We start from the raw sequence: 24,766 nt of genomic DNA, 5'->3' as shown, positions 1-24,766 counted from the left end.
CAAACTGACCCTGTGAACACATGGATTATAGTCATGAATATTGCCCTTATGATTTGCAGCAAGGAGTGATGAACCAGCTTCATTAAAATTTGTTGTGAACCCTTCATTAGGGGACTCTGCACATCCTAAAGGAATGGATCAGATGAATCAATCCCTCTAGGAATAAAACCTATTTTTATCACAAATGGGATATTTCAATAAAGTAAGACTAAAGCAGCTCCATTCTGTCATCTGAATTGCTCACTTCATCTCCACTTAATGAAGCCATTCATCTGCAATCACTCCTTACTGGGCACGTAAAGAAAAAAATTCATTGGGATTTTCACTGGATCACAATGCAATTTTTCTTTCAATAATAGTCAATTTTCTAACTTGAGTCATATTGCTCATTCAACTGCTTGCCACTTGCTCTCTTTCTCTCTCACTCTGTACTTTTTCCATAGCCTCTTTTTCACCTCTAGTTCTTGTCTTTGATTTGCCCAGTCATCCACTTTTTCGGATTTTCAATTGTGATTTGCTAATGCAAATCACAATTGAAATCCACTAATAAGTCTTTTTTAACTGGCTCCAGTGAACTGTTCATCACTCTCTTCCTCAGAAATCTATTCATGAAACTGCTGCATGCTAGTTTCCAAGTCTTTTATAATCACTGCCAAATAATTCCACATAAATTCCTTTTTCTTCTTGATATTTTGATTGGCTATTCAATCTCAAAGTCAAAACCAAATGGTGCAACTGGGCACAAGTAAAAATTAAGATTAATAGAGTGAATGTTATTTCCATTCATCACACATAATTTTGTAATTAACTGGTGATTTAAGTTACTATTATTTCTTTAGCATCTCAATGGAGTCAAAGACTCAATGCAGGAGGCCCACTTCAACCACTGTTCACACAATACTTATCATATTGCCTTGAACTCATTCACCAATGAAACACTGACAACTACTTCTGAAAAACCCTTCTCCACCCATTCGTTACCTGACATGTATTGAAAAAAGTCTTCAGTGTCAAACCTATAAAACTCTTTTAATAGCTGATATGTTTCTGTCATGTCCCCCCTCTTTTTCACCTTTCAACTAGTCTTTAAATCTTTCCAATCTATCCTTAGAGCAACAAGTTAGATACTTACCTCAAATTATGACATTGATATAAGTATCAAAATGCTGAGAGTGATAGTAAGTAATAAATTACTAATTTTTCTCAAAATCAAAGTTGTTATAATTACTAAAAAATGCAACATGAATGGTGAACATCTAAGATTTTTGCAAAGAAAAGAAAGCTAACCTCTATATTTGATATTGCCTAAGTGCAAAAGGGCTCCTAAAACTTTAAGGATTTCCCATATCTCTTGGTCTGAAAACATTAGAACTTTCATTGCAGACCTAATATCTGCAAACTCAGCAGCATCATCTCTTCCTTCGCAGGTAATACATCCACCCTAAGAACATTAAAAAGTGTATTAAATATAAATATCCATTTTTGTCAAAATATATTAAAATCAGTTTGAGAGATATTAAACACAGATCTTAAATACAGTCTCTCTTCTCTTATTTATGTATAGTTTGTAAATATTATATAAAAGACGATGATAAAATTCCTAGCACGTGCACACACACACACAGAGGACTGATTTTGTTGAAATTAGAGCAGCATCTAAATTCTAAGCAAGATGAATGATTATAATACATGGTACTTATTTTAAATATAGTTTATAAATACTGATATAAAGAATAATGAATATCCTGCATACTCTTAACAGCTATAAAAAGTACACAAATTGAGTATGTTGTGAGATTTCTAATCTGACTATATTATATAAATGTTAAAGCAAGAAAGAAAATGACTACAGCACATGATGCTTGCATACCACAGGATGTATTTTTTTTAAACTATAAACTGACAGTTGGACATTTGAAAAATGAACAGTAAAATGAATGAAAGTAAACATCTCAAATGAACATTTGAAATGTTTACTTTGTATGCGAAGGATATTGGGAAGGGATTGAATGGTGATATATAGTTGTCAGCAGATGTGAAGTTAGAAAAAACTATGAGTACAACAGATGTTGCCTTTCCAGAAGGCTTTAACTGACTGGATGAATGGGAGAATGAGTGATGTTATCAGTTAATGAGGCACAGTATAAGGTTTTAAAATTTGGGAAACAAAGATGGGATACAGAGTATAGGATTGGTGGGGATATCTTAGAGGAGGTTGAAGAGTGTGGAATTTGGGATGATAACGGATAGGAACCTGAAATTTCAGGTTCCTATCCATCATCTCATGGCCAATCTTTTCTCATTTCCAGTTTTGCATTCCTTACCATACTAGTCACTCTCCTGGCCTGAGTCTTATATTCTTCATGCATCTGCTCCCCATCTCTCTCTCTCTCTCTTTATATCTCTTCCATAACTTATATCTCCTTCAATATAATGAAAAATTTCACAAGCAATAGTCTATAAATCCTCTCAGAAGAAGAAAAAAAAAAAAGAAGTGTGATGCCATGACTCCATCATCATCACCACCACCTTTGCAATATGTTCCAAGGATTTCAGGTTTCTATCAATTAACACTCCACAGAACCCTTGCCTTCCCCACTTCCTCCAGTACAGTCCCTCCAACAGAGTATGCAGTCCCCATTGATGTATCTCAAACTTCAAGACTTTACATTTAGCTGCATTAAACTGGTACCCCCCCATTTGTTTGAACATCTCTCTGATTTAATCAAATTCTCTTGCAGGGCTACCACATCTGCACTATTACTAATAACGCTTCCCACCTTCACATCATCTACAAACAACTGAATTTCCCCCTGTAATCCATTTATAATGTTATTGATATAAGGTTAAACAATACAGGTCTCAGTACTGAGCCCTGTAGGACCCCCACTTGTAACTTTCTGCCTCTTTGATATTGCTCCCCCATACACAACTCTCTAATACTTGAATCCAGTTCACTAGCCTGACATCTAAACCAATGTGCTACAACTTAAATATTAGCTTATCGTGTGGCACTCTTTCAAATGCCTTTGTAAAATCTGTAAAAAATGGCAGAATATGCCTTTCCTTCATCAACCACTCTTGTCACTTTATTGCCTTTTATAGGCAATCATATTACTAAAACAAGAGTGCCCCTTAACAAATCCATGCTGACTCTCAGATAACATTACCCTCATCTGCCCAATGTTGTATATGATCTTCACTAATTTCTCCACGATCTTAACAACTACTGATGAAATACAACTGGTCTATAATATGACACTTCCAGTCTGCTATCATCTTTATGCAATGATACTATTTTACCTTCCTTTCACTAATTTCACACCTTTCCCATGGCCAGACTTTCACTGAAAAGCCAAGTCAACAGAGCTGTCAGTTCTTTAGCATATTCTCTGAAAACCAGTGGCAAAATTCCAACCATTCCCACTGCTTTATTGACATCTCAGCATTTGAAATACACTCTCCTCTTGCACTTCTAAATCTTGAACCTACCCTATCCCTCTAGCATTAAAACCTACTTCTCCAGTATGAAACACCCCAATAAAGTGTTCATTGAACAACTCCACTATGTCCTTTGCATCAGTCACTCTATTCCCATTTTTATCCAACAATGTCATTCACAATCATTTCTCTTCCTACCGGCCACTAAATACAAAAAACTTTCAGTTTTTCTCATATTCCAGTTTTGCCTTCCTTACCATACTAGTCACTCTCCTGGCCTGAGTCTTATATTCTTCATGCATCTGCTCCCCACCTCTCTCCTTATATCTCTTCCATAACCTCTTTTTTTTACCTGTGGTTCCTATTCGATATTGTTTGTCATTCACTTTATACCAAACTGTGTTCTCTTCTTCAACTACGGTATACAGCTTGCTATTGTTACCAACAAACATTCCTTCATGAGTTCCCAAGCACTAATGATATTTTACCCTTCCAATTCCTCCAATCCATGGAACTGCCTCAAGTTGATATCTAAGACTATTATAATCATCTGCCTCATAATTCCACATACATTTCTTTCTCTTTGATACTCCTGAATGTCTATTCATCTTCCAAGTCAAAACCACATGGTTACTCTCTCCAACTGGTGGCAGAGATGCCATTTCAGTTATAATCAGCTCTTTTGATGCTATGACCATATTTAAAAACTGTTGAACCTTGTGTTCCTTCTACTACATCTACTAAGACATTTGTCTCTCAAGAATTCTAGAAATGCCATTCCCTTATTACTACATGCAGTTCCTCTTCCTAATTTATACTGCTGTAGTTAAAATTTCCCATAACAATCATTCTTCTTGCACTTGCCAAGCTCAGCTGCCTAAACATTTCCTGTTCCTCACTCTCTATGCTCCCTGGCTTGTAGCAACACCCCACTAAATATCCTGTCCTCCTCACCTCTACCACACACCATAAGCTTTCAAAACTGTTTGTGCCATTTCCCTCCAAATTCTCCACTCTGAGAGGACCTAAGTCATGGCTTATCATTGCCGGCCTGGTTGGCCGAGTGGTTAGCTTTTCTGCTCTCCAGTCAAACGGCTGGGAGTTTGAATCCCGCTGCGGGCATGGATGTGTGTGATTGTCTGTGAAAATACTAGTGGTGATGGTCGACGGTAGATGGCGTTGGTGTGGAGGGTGAAGGTAGTTGTGAGTGGTGGAGATGGAGAGTTGTAGAGTAGGTGCCCTCCCTCGATGAGTCTTTGGACTTCCTGGAGGTATCACATAATAATAATAATAATAATAATTATAATTATTATGTGAAACCTCCAGGAAGTCCAAAGATTCATCGAGGGAGAGTGTGCCAACAGCATCGAATGATTGATCCCCCTTCCAACTATTAACCACTCTTAAACTTACTTAACTTTTTGCATGAGCCATTAGTAGCAGAGGTTCTACCAATCGACCAACCTTTAATAATAATCATAAGCATCACTCCACAATTGCATTTTCCCTTTCTATCCATTCATAAAATGCTGTACCCTGCTACTTCTATTCTTGTCAGTATATCATCTTCTGCCAATGTTTCAGAGATCCCAATAATCTTTGGATAGGCTGATGCTATCAGCACCTCCAATTCATCTCCTTCATTCCAGATACTCTTGGCATTAGTATAAAGAATCAAGGCATTGTCACTGTTTCTATACCTGTCATTATCCCCTTCAGACTCCACTGTTAATTTCTTTAAACTGAATTCTTTAACGGATTCATCACAATCAGAATCTTTGGCAGAACCTTCCTCAGTTTGACATCATCTATTAATTCTATGAATTCCTCCTCATTTAAATCTATTTCCATATGAATTAATTTACTAATTTCGTTTTCAACCATATTGCAAAAGCCCTCGAAGTGGCCATTACTATAAAAATAAATTTTTTACACAAAAAAGCATTACATGTTGTATGTAACTCACTAGAAAATAAAGTGCTCAGCTTGAGATTAACACACTTATGATTTTTAATGTGTTTTCCTGGCAGAAAACATACATGCGTGCTAAAGGATATTTCCCTCTAACATAAATTCTCTACTTATAACTGCATGCGCAGTACAGGCAGATGCAAATTTAGTGAAGATAGAATTTGATTTTTAAGTCATGCGGTGAAAAATATATGAAAAGATACAGAATTTTAGAGTTTGTAGACTGTCTTATGTTGAAACCGCGTTGTATAAGTACTGCATTCAACAGAGGTTACTACAATTTGTAGACTGCGTTATATCGAAACCGTGTTCAACAAGGGTTACTACAATTTGTAGACCGCGTTATATTGAAACCGCATTGTCTAAGGACCGTGTTATACGAGGGTTACCTGTAATATGACACTGGATATGTCAGTAAATGACTCTGCATTTACTGACATTCATTTTACCATGCCCATAATTCCAGCCTATTCATTCTGCAAGTACTGCATATCATCAGATTTCATCAGATTCCTGATTACCCTACCTATCTTTGCATCATCAGTAAATAGCTGTATGATGCCTGTCAAATCCTTCTCAATATCATTAATGAACAGATTCAATAACAGTGGACTAAGGACTGATCCTTGTGTTACACCACTAGTTACCTTAAGTCTTTCAGACTCGCATCCCCCCCATATACCACTTTTTGATATCTGTCCAGCAAACCTTTTATCAATGATAATATTTTATAATCCAAACCCATATTCTCCAATTTGCACAACAGTCTTCCATGCTGTATTCTGTCAAAAGCCTAAATAAAATCCAAAAGTATCATGGTGTATCCATTCCCCTTGTTTAGTTCAATGGTAACATTATTATAAAATGTGACCAAGTTGCTAAAACATGACCTTCCCTTAGTAAACTCATGTTGTTCATTGCAAAGTAGAGATACACTGTCACACCCAATTTCTGAATGTAAGCTCTAACCAATTTTATCAGAAGTATAATAACTCATAGCCCATCATCATAATTGCTTTGGGTGCAAGCGATTGTTGAAAAATATGTAATCAACTGACATGCACTTTAAATCTGAATAACTGATATATGTCTGGGGGGAAATGGAACTATCAAATCAAGAATCTCTGTTAGTGATACATTAGTAAATAGTGAATTTTAAACAGTATTCTGAATTTTAAAGAATACTGTTTATAGCAGTGGGTTTCTAAACTGTGGGTTCAACCCTTCCAAGAGTTGCAAAAAAAGATTCTGGGGGCACAGCAAACATTGCTAAACATGAATAAATTAAATATTTATTACAGAAATAATGAAGTTATTATATATTATATTCTATCTTTTCTAATTTTCTTATTTTCTTCTTATTATTATTAGACAACTCCAGGGAATCCAAGACTCATCAAGGGAGAGCACCTACTCTACAACTCTCCCTCTCCATCACTCGACCTCATTCACCTATCTCCACCAATCGCATCATCTACTGTCCACCGCCACTACTAGTATTTTCACAGACAATCAAAAACATTCATGCCCATGGCAGGATTTGAACCCGCAGCCTTTTGGCTGGAGAGTGGATATGCTAACCACTCGGCCAACCAGGCCGGCATTTTTATCTACATATGTAAAGTTTGTAAACTACAAAAATTGAATTATATAATATTAAACATAGGTGTAAGTGCAAAAAGTAAAAAAACTATATTATGATAATAACAATAAAAAATTTAATAATAACAGATGCCAGGAGTCATTAATATTTTCCTCTTATGAAAAGGAGTGCAGGTAAAAAAAAAAAAAGTTTAAGAACCTATGGTCTATACCATCAGCTACTGGGTATAGGAAATATCAAGTTTGTAAATATTTGGCAATCCATATATCCTGGATGGTTTTACATAATATGGTGTAAGCTTGTTCATGCATTTTGAATAATAATAATTAATGTTTTTTTCAATAATTTAAAAACTGAACTTTTGTGCATTAGTGAGATCTTGATCTATAATTTCATATGTAAAATGATCTTGTATAAGACTATTACACTTTTTTATAAAATCTTTATCAAGTAGCTTTATTTTTATCCCCCTACATGTTTCGCCAATCTGTTTCTATTGGCAACCTCAGGGAATACAAATCAGTAAGCACAAAACGAAGGTTACAGACTAGGTTATAACCGATGGTTCTAAATCATACAAAAAATTGGTATTGTGCGTGACAATGTGCGTGTCTCGTTAACGTGATTTATTCGTGATGACTCATGACGTAATTGTTATGAAAGTTCATTTCTTTGATGTTTAATGATCTGATAAAAGTTTTCCAAATTTCTGGTAAAATTAGACCTTGATTCTTGTTTAGGTTTTCAGTTTTACGGGCGACTGTAGCTGCTTCTTTAAAGGTTCTTGAATGGTAGTTATCTTCTATGTATGGCATAAGGCTCTTATCCCACTCAATGTGATGGTTAGTAGAGGCAAAGTGGCATGAAAGGCCTGAAATGTCTTGTCTGTTATTTCTGACATATCCTATGTGTTCTTTCTTTCTCGTTTCAAAGCTTCTAGATGTCTGACCTACGTAACTAATACCACATGAGCAAGGAATATTATATACTCCAGAGTATTTGTAGAATGGGTGAGGATCTTTCGGTGATCTTAAAAATTTCCGAATAGTATTGATTGGTTTGAATGCCACTCTGATCTTGTATGGTTTTAAAAGGTTAGCTAATTTTTTGGAAAGGTTGTTGACAAAAGGAATTGTAATTGTACTGATGTATTGGACGTCATCACGTTGTCGATGTGGTATATCAGTAAATAGAATCTTGTTATAGTCTTTTAGGGTAACCATTTAAAGAAAGTTCTCTGGATATTGTGGTTAATTCCGTTAGTAGGTCATCCTTGTCTGTCGTATACTGTATAGCTCTTTTCTTGAGACTATGGATAATGCTAAGTTTCTGAGCTATGTGATGAGCTGAGTTGAAATGGAGGTAACGTCCAGTATTTGTAGGTTTTCTGTATACAGATAGGTTGATACTATTATTGGATTGTTTCTTTATTAAAATGTCAAGGAATGGCAGTTTTTTATCTTTTTCCATTTCTAATGTGAATTTGATGGTATTGTGGAAACTATTGATTTGGTTGAGGTAATTCATTAGTTCTTCTTTTGTATGATCCCAAATGATAAAGATGTCATCTACATATCTGTACCAAATTTTCGGTTTTGGAAAGATCTGGGTTAAGATTTTTTTCTCTAGATCTTCCATGAATAAGTCAGCACAAGGAGGTGAGAAGGGGCTACCCATAGCTAATCCAGTGAGTTGTTTGTAGATCGTTTCTTGCCAAATGAAATAGTTAGAAGTTAAACAGTGATTGAACAAAGTAGTGATGTTTCTTGGGAACAATTTGTCTAAGATGTTGATGACTTCAACCACTGGAATGTTAGTAAACAGAGATGTGATGTCCAGGCTTGCTAGTATATCCTCTTCAAAAATAGGGATGTTTTTTATTTTATCTATAAAATGTGTTGAGTTTTTAATATAAGTATCCGAGACGTGAATGTGTTGTTGTATGATTTAGAACCATCGGTTATAACCTAGTCTGTAACCTTCATTTTGTGCTTACTGATTTGTATTCCCTGAGGATGCCAATAGAAACAGATTGGCGAAACATGTAGGAGGATAAAAATAAAGCTACTTGATAAAGATTTTATAAAAAAAATGTAATAGTCTTATGAATAATTGTCAAGAAAAAATTCAACATAATGATCTTGTATAAGATTATTATATGGGAAGAGTATGTGGCAGAACAAAATCTTGAATAACACATGTCCCATGTCACAGGGATCTGAATTTAAAATGCAAATAGGTTTTATGTTAATCATACTGGAGATAATCTCAATGGGAATATCCCTTTATGTGCTAATGATGCAGAGGGACAAGGTAAAGGTGATGTAGAGATCCTACAGAAGGATTTGAACAGATTGACATTTTCTGAACATTTTCTTAAGCCTGATAATTCTTAACATTGTGTATTACACTGATGGGACTGCACTGCAAGAAACTGATGAGGACAGGATTTGGAACAGATTGGCAAAATGAGTTGTATGTGCATTGAGAGTGAATAGGTTTAAGGAAAGATACACTGGGCATTGCATGAATAATGCTTAAAATAGACCTCCCACAATGAGCCTTAGAACAACATGGAGATGTGACCATGATACAAACAATAATGATGACAACTAATATAAACTCTTCTTATCATCTTTCAGAGATTCTCTGCAAGCATTTGAATCATTCATATCCACAAACACAGCTGCTTTCAGTGATCTTTTCAGTTAATTTACAGCCTCAGTGACCCTACTCTGTCTTCACATCCATAAAACATACTTTCATCACCCTCTGTTGTTATTTAATTACTTATTAACTAAAACATGACCTATGGAAGCTAAGTCAACACACTTAATATAGTATGCACACTGAGTGCTTAAGGGTCAAAGCTATATAACTGAGAAGAGACCTCTGCATAGCCTTCAAAGGAATGCGGAGAACTGAACATTGGTGAGGACTGGACATTAGGCCAGGGCTTCTGACCTAATATCCAGTCCTCACCTTTTTGTGGTGCACCCTGTTAGGTGCTGAATGAATGAACCTGGATACTGAATGAATGAGGATGGGGTGGCAATTTTGGATTTAGCCGACCAAACTGTATTCTAATTGGCTTAAACCAAAAACAGTAAAAAAAGTCAGCTACTGGAACAAATCCTAAAATGCAGCCCAACTCCACATCAACAAAGTTCAAGATTGGTACTATCAACATAAGAAGCCTGAATGGCAAAGAAATGAAGCTAGCTGAAGAACTGGATAAGAACTGGTTCGACATAATAGGGATGACTGAAACAAAAAAGGCAAAAACTGGCAAGATCATTCTGAGTAATAAATACAAAATGTTATATTCAAGCAATGACAATCAAGGAAAAGAAGAGGTAGCCATAGTATTTAAAATAAACACAAGGCTAATCTTGAATGGCAGGCACTCTCAAGTAGAGTGATGTGGGAAAATATGAGGATGGGAAACTGGACAATGAGACTTATTTGTGCCTATGGTCCCACAGAAGGTTCTACTAAGGTAGAAGTGGAGGAATTTTTTGAGGCTTTAGAGAAAGCAACTGACACAATCAAAAAGGAAAAGTTGGTCCTTGTAGTTTGGAATCTAAATAGCAGCGTAGGAAATGATTGTCAGACATACAAAAATATTTTGGGAAAATTTGGAGAAAAGAGCAAAGCTAATAATAATGGCAAATGCTTGTCGGATTTCTGCTCAGGACATGAACTAGTTATTACTAACACAATGTTGCAACATAAAAATCTGTACAAATTAACATGGAGAGAAGAGGCAAGAAATAAGAATAGTCTCATCGACTATGTTATTGTAGATAGCGATGTTTTACCACTGGTGCAGGACACCAGAGTGTACAGAGGATTTGAAATTGGAAGTGATCACTATTTAGTCTTGAGCAGGATAAAATTGAATTTCATATTGAAAAGAATAACATGTAAGAAAGTTTTAAAGCAAATAAAAGCTGAGCTGCTCTCAGATTCAGATGTGAACTGTAGACTAAAATACACAAAGATTATTGAAAAAAAAATGAAAGAGTTTGAGAACAGGAATCAAACCTTGGAGATTAAGTGGCAAGCCATGAAGAAAATACTGATTGATTCAGCCAGATAGGCATATGGTGAGGTTGTCTGCAAGGATAGAAAAATCAGTACTCCATGGTGGACACAGGAAGTTAAAGAGGCAGTAAATGAAAAGAAGAAGGCATATCAAAAGTTCCTGGCAAATAAGTCAGCTTGTGCTCTTAGAGAATACAGAGACAAATGTAAGAAAGCGAAACACTATGTAAAACTGGCTAAACAAAAGTGATGAGAAGACATTGGCAAGAACATAGAAAATAAATATAAAGGCGGCGGCAAGATATTCTGGAGGTTGTTGAAGAAGCTTAGAAATGGAGTAAACAGTGCTGTAAAAGGAATCAGAGATGATAAAGGTGACATGAAAACAGGAGAAAAAGATATCCTTGAAATATGGAGTAATTACTTCGAAAAATTGCTAAATGAAACAAGCAGTGATGACAGCACAGTGGTAAAAAACCATCAAAAGCCTGAAATGTGGAAAGGCAGCAGGAGTAGATGATATTCGACCAGAAATGCTGAAGTATGGTGGTATAAAAGCCTTACAGTGGCTGCACTGTATAGTTCAGAATGCCTGGACAGAGGGACGAATTCCCAATGATTGGAGTAGAGCACTCATAGTACCTATATATAAAAAGAGAAATAAAACTGAATGTGAGAATTACAGAGGTATATCCCTATTGAGTGTTCCTGGTAAGATATATCAAATATACTTGAGAAACGGTTGAGAAGAATTGTGGAAGAAAAGCTTGGTGAAGAACAAGCTGGATTCAGGTCAAATAGAGGCTGTCACGATCAGATCTTCACTTTACGACAAATAGTGGAGAAATCATGGGAATATAACAAAGATCTGTATTTAAGTTTTGTCGATTTGGAAAAGGCATATGACAAGGTGCCAAGAGAGAAGCTATTCAATACGCTACAGTTATATGGTGTCAATGGGGCATTATATCAAGCAATACTTAGTGTTTGAGTTGTAAGTCAGCAGTTAGAATTGAAGGAAGTACAGGAAGATGGTTTAATGTTAAATCTGGTGTGAGACAAGGATGTACATTATCCCTTCTGTTATTGATTATCTATATGGATCACATTATGAAGGAAAGTGGCATTAAACTGGATATCAAAATTGGAGATGTTAATGTCAGCTCTTTGCTTTATGCAGATGATGTTATACTTCTAAATAAATCTGCTACCAGTTTTCAAGATTCCCTGACTGAAAAAAGTGAATAACTGTTGTAATAGATATGGTATGAAGGTCAGCATTAAAAAGACAAAGACAATGAAAATATCAACTGCATTGTGAATAGAGAACCTATAGAACAAGTAAAACATTTCAGCTACTTAGGCACGATTTTTAGTGAAGATGGTAAATTAAATATGGAAATAGACAACAGAATCAACAAAGCTGGTAGGACATCAACTGAATAAATTTATATGGAATAAGAGAGAAATTAGCCAAAACATTAAATCAGCTGTATAACAGTGTTCAAACCAGTTTTAATTTATGGATCTAAGAGCTCGGTCAGAAATAAAACACTTGACCAAAGACTAGAAACCACAGATATGAGAGTCCTGAGAAAGATTAGGGGCATGAACAGATGGCATCAATGGCAATATCATATTAAAAACAAGGATATTAGGAAAGAACTTGATATTGTCAGCATCCAGGAATGCATTAGCAGAGGTAATCTCAGGTGGTAGGGTCACTTAAGCAGAATGAGAGAGGAAAGATTAGCAAAACAAGCATTCTCTACCAGGTTGTCAGGAAAAAGACCCAGAGGAAGACCAAGATATAGGTGGATTGATACAGTAAAAAGTGCCTTAGAAGACAGAAATATAAGACCTGATAATATTGGAGTCTTGACAGGTAATAGACGGATTTGGTGGAAAATTTTAGATAGCAAGTTAGTAATGATGTAAATTTTTCATGTAGTACAATCATATCCTGTACACCCCTTGATGGTATATATATCAGGAATTTGATGATGATGATGATAGTATGCACATCATTATTAATAATAATTTACATGCATTATTTTTACTTACTGTAACAAAACAGAAGTACTCAGCAATGAAACTTTTGTATCAAGGAGTTATTTTTGTTTATCTACTTGTGTACAGATATAATTTCATTGAAAGAGAATAAATATTTATTGAATAAAAAAAATATAATTATTATAACATTATGCATATAACATGTATATCATCATCATCAAATTCCTGACATGTACCCTGAAAGGCTGTACAGGATATGATAGTACTACATGAAAAATTTACATAATTACTAACTTCCTATCTACAATTTTCCTCCAAATCAGTCTATTACTTGTCAAGACTCCAATATTATCAATATCAGATCTTATATTTCTATTGTCTAAGGCACATTGTACCTTATATCTTGGTCTTCCTCTGGGTCATTTTCCTGCCAACCTGGCAGAGATTAGCTCTGCTAACACATTCCTGGATGCTGACAATGTCAAGTTCTTTCCTAATATCCTCGTTTTTAATATGATATTGCCATTGATGCCATCTGTTCACGCCTATAATCTTTCTCAGGACTCTCATGTCTGCAGTCTCTAGTCTTTGGTCAAGTGTTTTACTTCTGATCCAGCTCTCAGATCCATAAGTGAAAACTGGTTTGAACACTGTTTTGTATACAGCTGATTTAGTGTTCCGACTAATGTCTCTCTTATTCCATATAAATTTATTCAATTGACTTCCCACCATACCAGCTTTGTTGATTCTGTTATCTATTTCCATATTTAATTTAACATCTTCACTAAAAATCGTGCCTAAGTAGTTGAAATGTTTTACTTGTTCCACGTTCACACAGTTGACATTTTCAACAATTCTACCTATTTTCATTGTCTTTATCTTTTTAATGCTGACCTTCATACTATATCTATTACAACAGTTTTTCAATTTAGTCAGGGAATCTTACAAACTTGTAGCGGATTTATTCAGAAGTATAACATCGTCCTTATAAAGCAAAGAGCTGACATTAACAGCTCCAATTCTGATATCATGTTTAATACCACTTTCCTTCATAATGTGATCCATATAGATTATGAATAACAGAGGGGATAATGTTTATCCTTGTCTCACACCAGATTTAACATTAAACCATCTTCCTGTACATCCTTCAATTCTAACTGCCAACTTACAAAATCAAATACACACTAAGTATTGCTTGATATAATGCCCCATTGATCAACACCATATAACTGTAGCATATTCCCCCCCCCCCTGCTTGGTGTCGCACTGATTTGATCGTCGGCTTGTCGAGAGCTCCTGAAAAGATTAGTAGTATTTTGTGTTAACATTGGCAATTTTACTAAAATTTTAAGCAGTATTGTTTGCTTTTTGTTTCTTGGTGTGTCTGTGCAATTTTTGTGTGTTTTCTGTTATTTTAAGTATTATTTTTAAGATAAGACAGCGTACATATGGCACCGATAAAGAAAAAAATGGCGGTCAGGTCGCCATGTTTGTTTAAGAGTTTTGATGTAAACGAATTTATGCAATGTGCTGTCTGTGAGATGTATGCTTTGCGAAGAGTGGTGGGAGTCCGGTTAGAGGGCGATAGTGGAGTTAATATGTGCAGAAAGTGTAAGGAGAATGAGGATCTCAAGCGTGTTTCGGGTGGTGAGAGTGATATCGTTAATGATAGTCAGAATGTAGAAAATGGCGATGTGATAGAGAATTGCGTGGTAGTGCCAGATAGGTGTGAGAGTGTCGTTGAGTAAATGAAGGTAGAAATACAGAACGAATGGATGATTTGATTGATAATGAAAATAGTGAGATAAATGCGAGTAGTGAAATTGCACGTTTGAATGGAGCGATACACCGAGCAAAAAGGCAACTGGAGCATATAGAAAAATGTGTGCTGAATGTAGCGACTAATAACCGGCGAAAGTCTGTGACGACAAATAATACAATGTTCATAAACGTCAGTAAAATGAAGGAGCGAGTGCTGTATGGGGATTCGCTATTAAGAGGTGTGATAGTTGAGAGTGTGACGAAGTCGTACCAGCCGGGTGCGAACATAAAGGGCATCAGTGAATCTATTCGAGTGCAAAAACAAAGGGTGAAAGAGATGATAATCGTGGCAGGAACAAATGATTTGAAAGAGGACAAAATGGAAATGATAGAGGATGTGAGGGAATTACTTGAGGTAGCAAAAGAGAAGAGTGAGAGAGTTAGGATGGTGAGTATTTTATCGCGGTATGACAGTGAAGTGTTTAGAAGGAGGGCCATAATTGCCAATGACTTTATGCGTGGGTTATGCATGGAGAGTGGTGTGGAATTTGTGGATGTGTGGAATGAGTTCGATGGGCGAAAGGACTTATATAAGATGGATGGGTTACATTTGAATTGAGTTGGTGTACGGAGGCTTGAAAAAGTGTTGATGAATGATGTGGAAGTGGATGTACAGAGTTGGATTTATTAAGGGGGGGGGGAGTAGATATGCAGACTTTAGGGAGGCAGTTGAGTGTATGAATGAGTATATTATGCCCGAGCGAGTACGAAGGACAACAAATCAGAATGGGATAGTTAGTATAAGGCATCAAAGTAGGGATGGGACAAATGGGCTTCTGCAATTCATGTACACTAATGCCAGGAGTATTAGGAACAAGATGGAAGAGTTTTTGGCCTTGGTTGGCACTTCCAGACCACAGGTTGCTGGTATTAGTGAAACATGGCTGACTTAAGATGATAAAGCTAGTGGGATTCAATGCGACGGGTATAGCGTGTTCAGGAGTGACAGGGAGAATAAAAAGGGGGAGGAGTGTTATCGATGATAGCTGATGAGTTGCAGCCAAGGAGTATAGAAGTTGAACTGCAGGATAGAGGAAAGAGCACATTTGAGGCAATTTGGTGTGAGATAAAATCTAGCAGAACAAAATATACAATTGGGTGCTGCTATAGACCAGGTGATGGAATAGATGGTGGGGATAGTATGCATAGGCAAATAGAAGAAATGAGTGGAAGGAGGGTAATTATTATGGGTGATTTCAATTATGGTAACATTGACTGGAAAGAGGAGAGGGCACATGGGAGGAAGGAATTGAATTTTATGCGGTTATTAAGGGACAACTATCTGCGGCAGCATGTAGTGGAAAATACCAGGGGGCAGAGAGTGCTTGACCTAGTAATTGCAACTGAGAATGTGGCTGTAATGAACATGACCATGTTGCCACCAATTGGTGAGAGTGACCATAAGGTCATGACCTGGGAGGTGGCTAAAGGAGTGGAATTTACAATTAAGACAGGGTACATGTGGAATTACCGGGTTGGTAAGTATGACAAGCTTAGGTGTGTGCTTGGCTCTGCCATGGCATGTAAAACTGCAAGAGCTGGATGTTGATAGTGCATGGGAGGTGGTTAAGAAGTGTTTGCAGGAGGCAATGGTTGACTGTATACCAAGAGTCCAAATAATAAATCAAGCAGGGGTTAAATGGATGAATAACACTATTAAGCTTGAGCTGCAAAAAAAGAAACAATTGTGGAGGAAATTTAAGGAGAAAGGTGACCAGCAGGCGCAGGAATAGTATAAAGCTCAGGCCAGGATGGTAACAAGGGTGGTAAGAAAAGCAAAAACGGATTACGAAAGAAAATTGGCCATGCAGGCTAAAGAGAATCCCAAACGGTTTTTTCAATATGTTGCAAGTAAAAGGAAAAATGTTCATGGCAGAATGATCCTAAAAAATGCTGAGGGTAGGGAAGTAACCGAATCAGTCGATATAGTGGAATTACTGAGTGAGCACTTTGAAAGAGTATATCATCCAGGTGGTGACATTGCAGGAATGGAAGAACCAACAGCTTATACTGGAATTGTGATGAATGAAGTAGAGGTAACTAGTCTATTATAGAACCTCAATGTCAATACATCTGTGGGATTGGATGGTATACCAGCTCGTGTCGTACGTGAAGCGGCTAAAAATTGTCAGTGCCCTAGACCATTTTGTTTAATTTGAGCCTCGGGTCTCAGTCAATTCCAAGGGGTGGAAAGAGGGGAAAATAGTTCTGCTGCATAACGGTGGTTCCAAGGCTGCTGTTGAAAATTACTGTCCAATCAATACAACAGGAATCATTATCAAGGTCTTGGAGAAAATAGTCAAGAGGAAAATACAAGATTGGATAGAAGAAAATTGGATACTGTATCGGGGACAGCATGGTTTTGTGAAGGGTAGGTCATGCCTCAGTAACTTGCTCATGTATTATAACACAGTGACAGCTGAACTGGATAAGAGTAATGGGTTTACAGTGATTCTACTGGACCTTGCTAAGGCCTTTGATAGGATACCACATGGAATTCTAATCAGTAAATTGCAGCATATGGGGATGGATATAGGGTTGGTGAGATGGATAGGAGGGTGGTTGACGGAGAGATATCAGAGAGTGGTTTATTCAGGAGTAGAATCCACAAGACGGCCTGTGACTAGTGGTGTGCCACAAGGATCTGTTTTTGGACCACTGCTGTTTAATCTGTTCATTAATGATATAGGAAAGGATCTGAGAGGAACAGTCAATTTGTTTGCAGATGATGCAAAGTTGGGTAGGGCAATAGTGAATGCAGATGACGTCAAAATTTTGCAAGATGATTTGGATAGATTGGAGGTCTGGGCTAAGGAGAATGCATGTCAATTTAATGTGGCAAAATGTTAAGTTATAGATTTTGGGGTGAAAAGATTAGCAGCAGTTTACTACATTGGTGGAACTGCACTCCAGGAAATTGATGAGGCACAAGATTTAGGAGTGTTAGTGGATAAGGAGTTGAAGTTTATGGGGGGACACATTGCAAAAGTGGTCAAATCAGCTGATCAAATCACTTGGTTGCTGAAGAATACATTGACAAGCAGAGACAAGCAGGTTATTGTTCCTCTGTATCGAGCCTTGATAAGACCCCATCTCGACTACTGTGCCCAGATTTGGTCACCTAGGTTTCTTCTTGATGGGGAGGAGGTGGAGAGGATCCAGAGGCGAGTGACCAAGATGATAGCAGGTCTGTGTGGAATGAACCTTATGAGAACAGGTTGAGGATTTGTTGGTTGCAAAAATTGGTTGATAGGTGGAGGAGGGGAGATATGATTGAGACATTCAAATTACTGAAGGGTTTCTATAAAATTAATTCAGAAGATATTTTTGAGAACAGGGCTGGTTGTGGGAGGACTACGGGACATCCGTGGAAACTGGGCAAAAGTGCAGTTAGTAAAGGTGTTAGAGCTGGGTTCTTTACTTTTAGAGTGGGGAATGAGTGGAATGCGCTCCCTGAGTCTGTGGTGGATGATGTGACAGTGAATGAGTTTTAATCGAGGTATAATAGATACTGTATGAATGTCGAATAGTTGCGATGAATATGCTTTGGAGCGTCCCTCAATGAGTCTAATGACTCGCTGGAGTTACCCGTAATAATAGTAATATTGAATAGCTTCTCCCTTGGCACCTTGTCATATGCCTTTTCCAGATCGACAAAACTTAAATACAGATCTCTGTTATATTCCCATGCTTTCTCGACTATTTGTCGTAAAGTGAAGATCTGATCCTGACAGCCTCTATTTGGCCTGAATCCAGCTTGTTCTTCACCAAGCTTTTCTTCCACAATTCTTCTTAGTCGTTTCTCTAGTATACTTGTATAGATCTTGCCAGGAACACTCAGTAGGGAAATACCTCTGTAATTCTCACATTCAGTTTTATTTCCCTTTTTATATATGGGCACTATTAGAGCTCTACTCCAATCATCGGGAATTCGTCCCTCTGTCCAGGCTTTCTGAACTATGCAGTGCAGCCACTGTAAGACTTTTATACCACCATACTTCAGCATTTCTGGTCGAATATCATCTCTGCCTTTCCACATTTCAAGCCTTTGATGGCTTTTTCTACTTCAAGTATGGATATGTATTCCTGACTGTATGCCTGTTGAGTGTTTTTTACCACTGTGCTATCACTGCTTGTTTCATTTAGCAATTTTTGAAGTAATTACTCCTTACTTCAAGGATATCTTTATCTCCTGTTTTCATGTCACCTTTATCATCTCTAACTCCTTTTACAGCACTCTTTCCTCCATTCCTAAGCTTCTTCAACAACCTCCAGAATATCTTATGACCTTCTTGATATTTATTTTCTATGTTCTTGCCAAAGTCCTCCCATGACTTTAGTTTAGCTAGTTTTACACACTGTTTAACTTTCTTACATTTGTCTCTGTATTCTCTAAGAGCAAAAGCTGACTTATTTGCCAGGAACTTTTGATATGCTTTCTTCTTTTCCTTCACTGCCTCTTTAACTTCCTGTGTCCACCATGGAGTTCTGATTTTTCTATCCTTGCCGACAACCTCACCACATGCCTCTCTGACTGAATCAATCAGGGTTTTCTTCAAAGCTTGCCACTGGATCTCCAAGGTTTGGTTCCTGTTCTCAAACTCCTTCATTTTTTCTTCAATAATCTTTGTATATGTTAGTCTACAATTCACATCTGAGAGCTGCTCAACTTTTATTCGCTTTAAAACTTTCTTACATGTTAATCTTTTCAATATGAAATTCAATTTTATCCTGCTCAAGACTAAATAGTGATCGCTTCCAATTTCAAATCCTCTGTACACTCTGGTGTCCTGCACCAGGGAGAAAACATCACTATCAACAATAACATAGTCAATGAGACTTTTCTTATTCCTTGCCTCTTCTCTCCATGTGAATTTGTGCGCATTTTTATATTGGAACATGGTGTTAGTAATAACCAGTCCATGTCCTGAGCAGAAATCCAACAGGTATTTGCCATTATTATTAACTTTGCTCTTTTCTCCAAATTTTCTCAAAATATTTTTGAATGTCAGACAATCATTTTCTACTCTGCTATTCAGATCCCCAACAAGGACCAACTTTTCCTTTTTCATTGTGTGAGATGCTTTTTCTAAATCATCAAAAAATTTCTCCCCTTCTACCTCAGTAGAACCTTCTGTGGGACCATAGGCACAAATAAGTCTCATTGTCCAGTTCCCCATTCTCATATTTGCCCACATCATTCTACTTGAGATTGCCTGCCATTCAAGAAGATTAGCCTCGTATTTTGTATTGAATACTATGGCTACTCTTTCTTTTCCTTGATTGTCATTGCCTGAATATAACATTTTGTATTTATTGCTCAGAAAGAGCTCACCAGTTTTTGTCTTTTTTGTTTCAGTCACACATATTATGTCGATCTGGTACTTATATAATTCCTCAGCTAGCTCCATTTCTTTGCCATTCAGGCTTCTTATGTTGATAGTACCGATCTTTAACTCTGGCGATGTTGAGTTGGGGTGTGTTTTCAGATTTCTTCCAGTAGCTGACTTTTCGCTGTTCGCCCTGGTTCCCTGGCGAAAACAGCAGGGGCCTTGTTTAACTGGGCAATGCCCCAGCCGACATGAAATTTTGTCATGTTGTACCATCATGTATTTGTATTTATAACATGTATTTGTATGCATATATGTGCACATGTATGTACTGTCAATATATGCATGAATTATAAAGTTTGAATTATTATTTTTCTTATAAAAATATTATTATTGTTAATTTAGATGTATTAATTCTACTTACTGCAACAAAATGGAAGCAGTTCTCATCAATGAAATGTTTGTATCATGATGTCATTTTTTTGTTTATATACTTTTGTGTACATGTAATTTCTCTGAAAGAGCATAAATTTTTAAAAAAATTGACAAAAAAAAACTTCAACAAATTATATATAATTATATGATAAGCCATAACATATTAACGATATCCTACCTGAGTTAAATAATAATACTTTGAAGCATCTTGCATTTCTAATTTCTGTTTTTCTTCTTTGCTCATTCCAGCTAGCATACAATAAAATACATGATAGTTTCGTTCATCTTGGGCCTAAATATTTAAAAAATAAGTGAGAAGGAATTAAATACCAGATTATGGTTATTATTAGAAAAAAATTAATAAAATTATTGTTAACCCTTTAACTGCTGATTTTATATTCTACTGACATTGTCCCATATGCTGAATTAATTTTGCAAAAAATTTATAAATAAAAGCAATTAAAATTCTTACTGAAGTAAGAAGTCTGGACAGCATCATACATTCTTGATATACACTTGTTCACTCACAAAAATGGCAATAATAGTGTTTTATAAAATTTGCATAATCAAGTGGTGTCCACTTGATTAAGCAAATTACACACATTAATTTATGTAGACTCACCAGGATCTTCTTCATCTGAAGTACACAATTCATGCCATCTACAGCCTTCCACCACAACTAGTATTTTTTGTCTGTAAATTGCGTGTGTTCTGAAGGGCCGATTTGTCTGTATAGGGAAGAAATACCCAAGTTTCTGGGAGAAAAACCCCGCTACCTCAGTATGAGATCGGTTAACTCACCTTCAATTGAAAAAGTCCATATATAAATAAAGATAAAGATGAAAACAGAAAGATTACCAAAACAAGCCTTAAAGTACAAGCCAATAGGAAAAAGAAAACCAGGACATCCTCTTAAACGATTCAACGATGACTTCTAAGGCCATACTAGGCCTAAATCCTTGATACGTATGATGATGATAAATAAAGATTCCTCTCGTCACAAGAATCGAACTCAGTCCTTTTCCAATCAAAGGCCGCAATGTACTGTCATTCTTCCAATTGCGCTACAAAGGTGCTTAATATGATTAGTTGCACCAGTTCAAATTTTTCTCTTTAGATGTCATACAAGGACAGAAACCCAAGTCAAATAAACTTCAATCGAGTTAACTCCATCGTAGCAAGGTCATCATTTTTTTATGCACTCGAGTTAACTCGACCGTAGCAGTTAAAGGGTTAAATGGCTTCAGAATTATTCTATGAATAAATAAGTGATCTTATTATTAATATTTCATTACTTTTAGAGATGACATTATATAGTTATAGATTATTTTCAGTTCAGTATTTTTTATTAAGAAACCATGGGTCAATAAACTCATAGCAAAAGATCTCAAACCAAGATACGAAAGATATGAAAGAGTTGTCAGTGGAAACGAAAATGAAGAGCAAGAAAGTAAAGATTTTGAGTCTGCTGCCTCAGTATGATAGGAGATAACTGAGAAAAAGGACCATGTTTGCCAATGAGAAGATTGTGTAGGAGGAATGGTGTGCAGTTTATTGATGTATGGAGTGAGTTTATGGACGAAAGGACTTGTACATGCTGATGGACTGCAATTGGATGCATTTGAATGGCAGTGGAGTTAAACGCTTGGTGAAAGTGTTGTTTAGTGAGAGTGCAGTAGTGCTAAACCAGGGAAACTAGAGATTTCAGGGAGAGGATGAAATCTAGCAGGTGTCTGGCCACCCCCCCCCCCCGTGATAAATGAGCATGGATACAGTAATATTTATGCAATGCCGAACAGGATTTCACAGGTCTCCAATTTAAATGGGTTGGTAATAATATTACACAAGGGCAACTATTGGTACAAAGGGACATTGAAATGCATGTATATGAATGCAAGAAGTATCAGGAATAAGAGTTTTCGGCATTAGCAAGCTCAACTCGGCCAAAAATTATAGGCATCACTGAGACCTGGTTGACTGAAAATGATATAGTTACAGGGATAGAATGTAAAGGGTATTGTATTTTCAGGGAGAATAGAAGGAACAGGATAGGAGGTGGGGTATTGATGATGACAGCTTCAGGATTACAATCAATAAAATGAGAAGTTAAAGAGGATATTAGGACTGAGGGAGATGGTTCATTTGAGGCTATCTGGTGTGAGATAGAGGCAAATAGGACAAAATATGTTGTTGGATGCTACCATAGACAAGGGGGGGGGGGAGTTCCACAGGAAGATATAGATGCCATGTATTGGCAAATCAGCACAATGAGTGTAGGTCAAACAATTACTATGGGGAGATTGATTGGAGGGAGTAAAGGGGACATAGCAAGATGAAAGTGGGATTTATACAGTTAATAAGGGATAATTACATGAAACATGTTTATAGAGGGGGCAAGGGGGTTTGAAGGTGCTGGATCTGATAATAGCATCAGTAGATGTATCCATAACCGAGGTAGATGCTCTGCCTCAATTAGGGAGAGTGACCATGTGATCTTGTTCTGTGAAGTTGCCAAACACGTGGAGTTCTCCATCAAGAAGGGGGGGGGGGGGAGGGTATGCTCAATTATAAGGTTGGTGATTATTGATTATGCTTGGTGAAAGTGTTGTTTAGTGAGAGTGCAGTAGTGCTAAACCAGGGAAACTAGAGATATCTTGACATAGCTTGAGAAGCTACGAGGAAAGAATGTCAGTAGTGCATGGCAAGTAATCAGAGATTGCTTGAGGTAGCAGTATCAGACTGCATATCCAGGGACAGGAGGCTATATCAATATTAATATATTAAAACTTAATATATTAATATATTAAACCAAGTTGAAATTAAGTGTATGAGTAGGGATATAGAGCAAGAGTTGCAAAAAAAGAAAACATTATGGAGGAAATATAAAGAAAAAAGAGATCAGCATACTCATGAGCAGTACAAAGTGCAAGCAAGAAGGGTGACTAGTATGGTAAGCTAAATCAGACTATGAGAGAGAATGACTATGTATGTAGCCTACTATGTAGCAAATAACAGGAAAAATGACTATGGTAGAATGACTTTAAACAATGTTCATAGTAGGAAAGTGACTGAACCAAAAGAAATATTTGAGTTGCTGAGTGATCATTTTGCAAAATATGTATCATCCGGGTGGTGATTTTACAGTTGCAGATGTTAAAGAGAAGCATATCAACATTGAAGTAGATGAACAGGAAGTGTTCAGCATATTAAAAAATATGAATGTGAACTAGATGGCATATCAGTCTGTGTACTACATGAATATAAAGAGAATTGGCATTGCCTCTGACAAAGTTGTTCAAATAAGTCTAATCTCTGGCAGGATTCAAAGGGAGTGGAATGTGGGTAAGGTAGTACCACCAATGCATAAAGGTGGTTCCAGGACAGAGGTAGCAAACTACAGGCCAATTTATATATCAGGAGTGGTTGTTAAAGTATCGGAAAAGTTGGTGAAAGGTAAAATACAACAGTTGGTGGATAGGGATGCAATACTCTACAGTGGGCAGCATGGCTTTGTAAAGGGTAGGTCCTGTCTTAGTAACTGTAACTTATCCACATTTTATAATCAAGTAACAGCAGAATTGGATAAAGGTAATGGCTACAGCATGATACTGCTTGACTTTGCCAAGGCATTTGACAGAATACCACATGGAACACTATTACAAAAACTGGAGAGGATGAGAATGGATATGAGGCTAGTAGCATGGATAGGGAATGGCTGACAGACAGACCAAAGAGTAGTATATGGTGGAGTGGAGCCTAGGAGAATGATAGTGACTAGTGGAGTACCTCAAGATTCGGTACTAAGGCCACTACTCTTTAATTTGTATATCGATGACATAGGGAAAGATTTAAGAGGGGATATTCAGTTGTTTGCTGATGATGCAAAACTGGGGAGAGCAATAGTTGATAAAGGTGATGTAGATATCATGCAGGATGATTTAAATAAACTGGTATTGTGGGCAAAGGATTGTCAATTTAATGTTGCAAAATGTAAAGTTATGCACTTTTATATGGTGTATCATATTGATGGTATTGGTTTGTAGGAAATTGATGAGGCTAGGGACTTGGGGATAATGGTGGACAAAGAACTAAAGTTAAGAGGACA

General features: G+C 36.8%; 1 protein-coding gene across 2 annotated transcripts in view; it reads right to left on the bottom strand.

Moving 5' to 3' along the window:
- ck (unconventional myosin-VIIa ck) overlaps positions 1 to 24,766 on the bottom strand; it is a 526,896-nt gene that overhangs the window by 372,370 nt on the left and 129,760 nt on the right. For both annotated transcript variants that reach the window (XM_090413984.1, XM_090413985.1), the window contains exons 8-9: positions 20,840 to 20,953; positions 1,288 to 1,441 (exon numbers count right to left, since the gene is read on the bottom strand). In XM_090413984.1, the coding sequence (XP_090270110.1) occupies positions 1,288 to 1,441; positions 20,840 to 20,953 (268 nt within the window). The remainder of the gene's footprint in view (positions 1 to 1,287; positions 1,442 to 20,839; positions 20,954 to 24,766) is intronic.

The sequence above is a fragment of the Typopeltis vanoorti genome, chromosome 24 (assembly GCF_054136105.1).
Source record: "Typopeltis vanoorti isolate ZY-2024b chromosome 24, IOZ_Tvanoo_1.0, whole genome shotgun sequence".
Lineage (NCBI taxonomy): Eukaryota > Metazoa > Arthropoda > Arachnida > Uropygi > Thelyphonidae > Typopeltis > Typopeltis vanoorti.
This window is presented reverse-complemented; position numbering and strand designations above follow the sequence as displayed.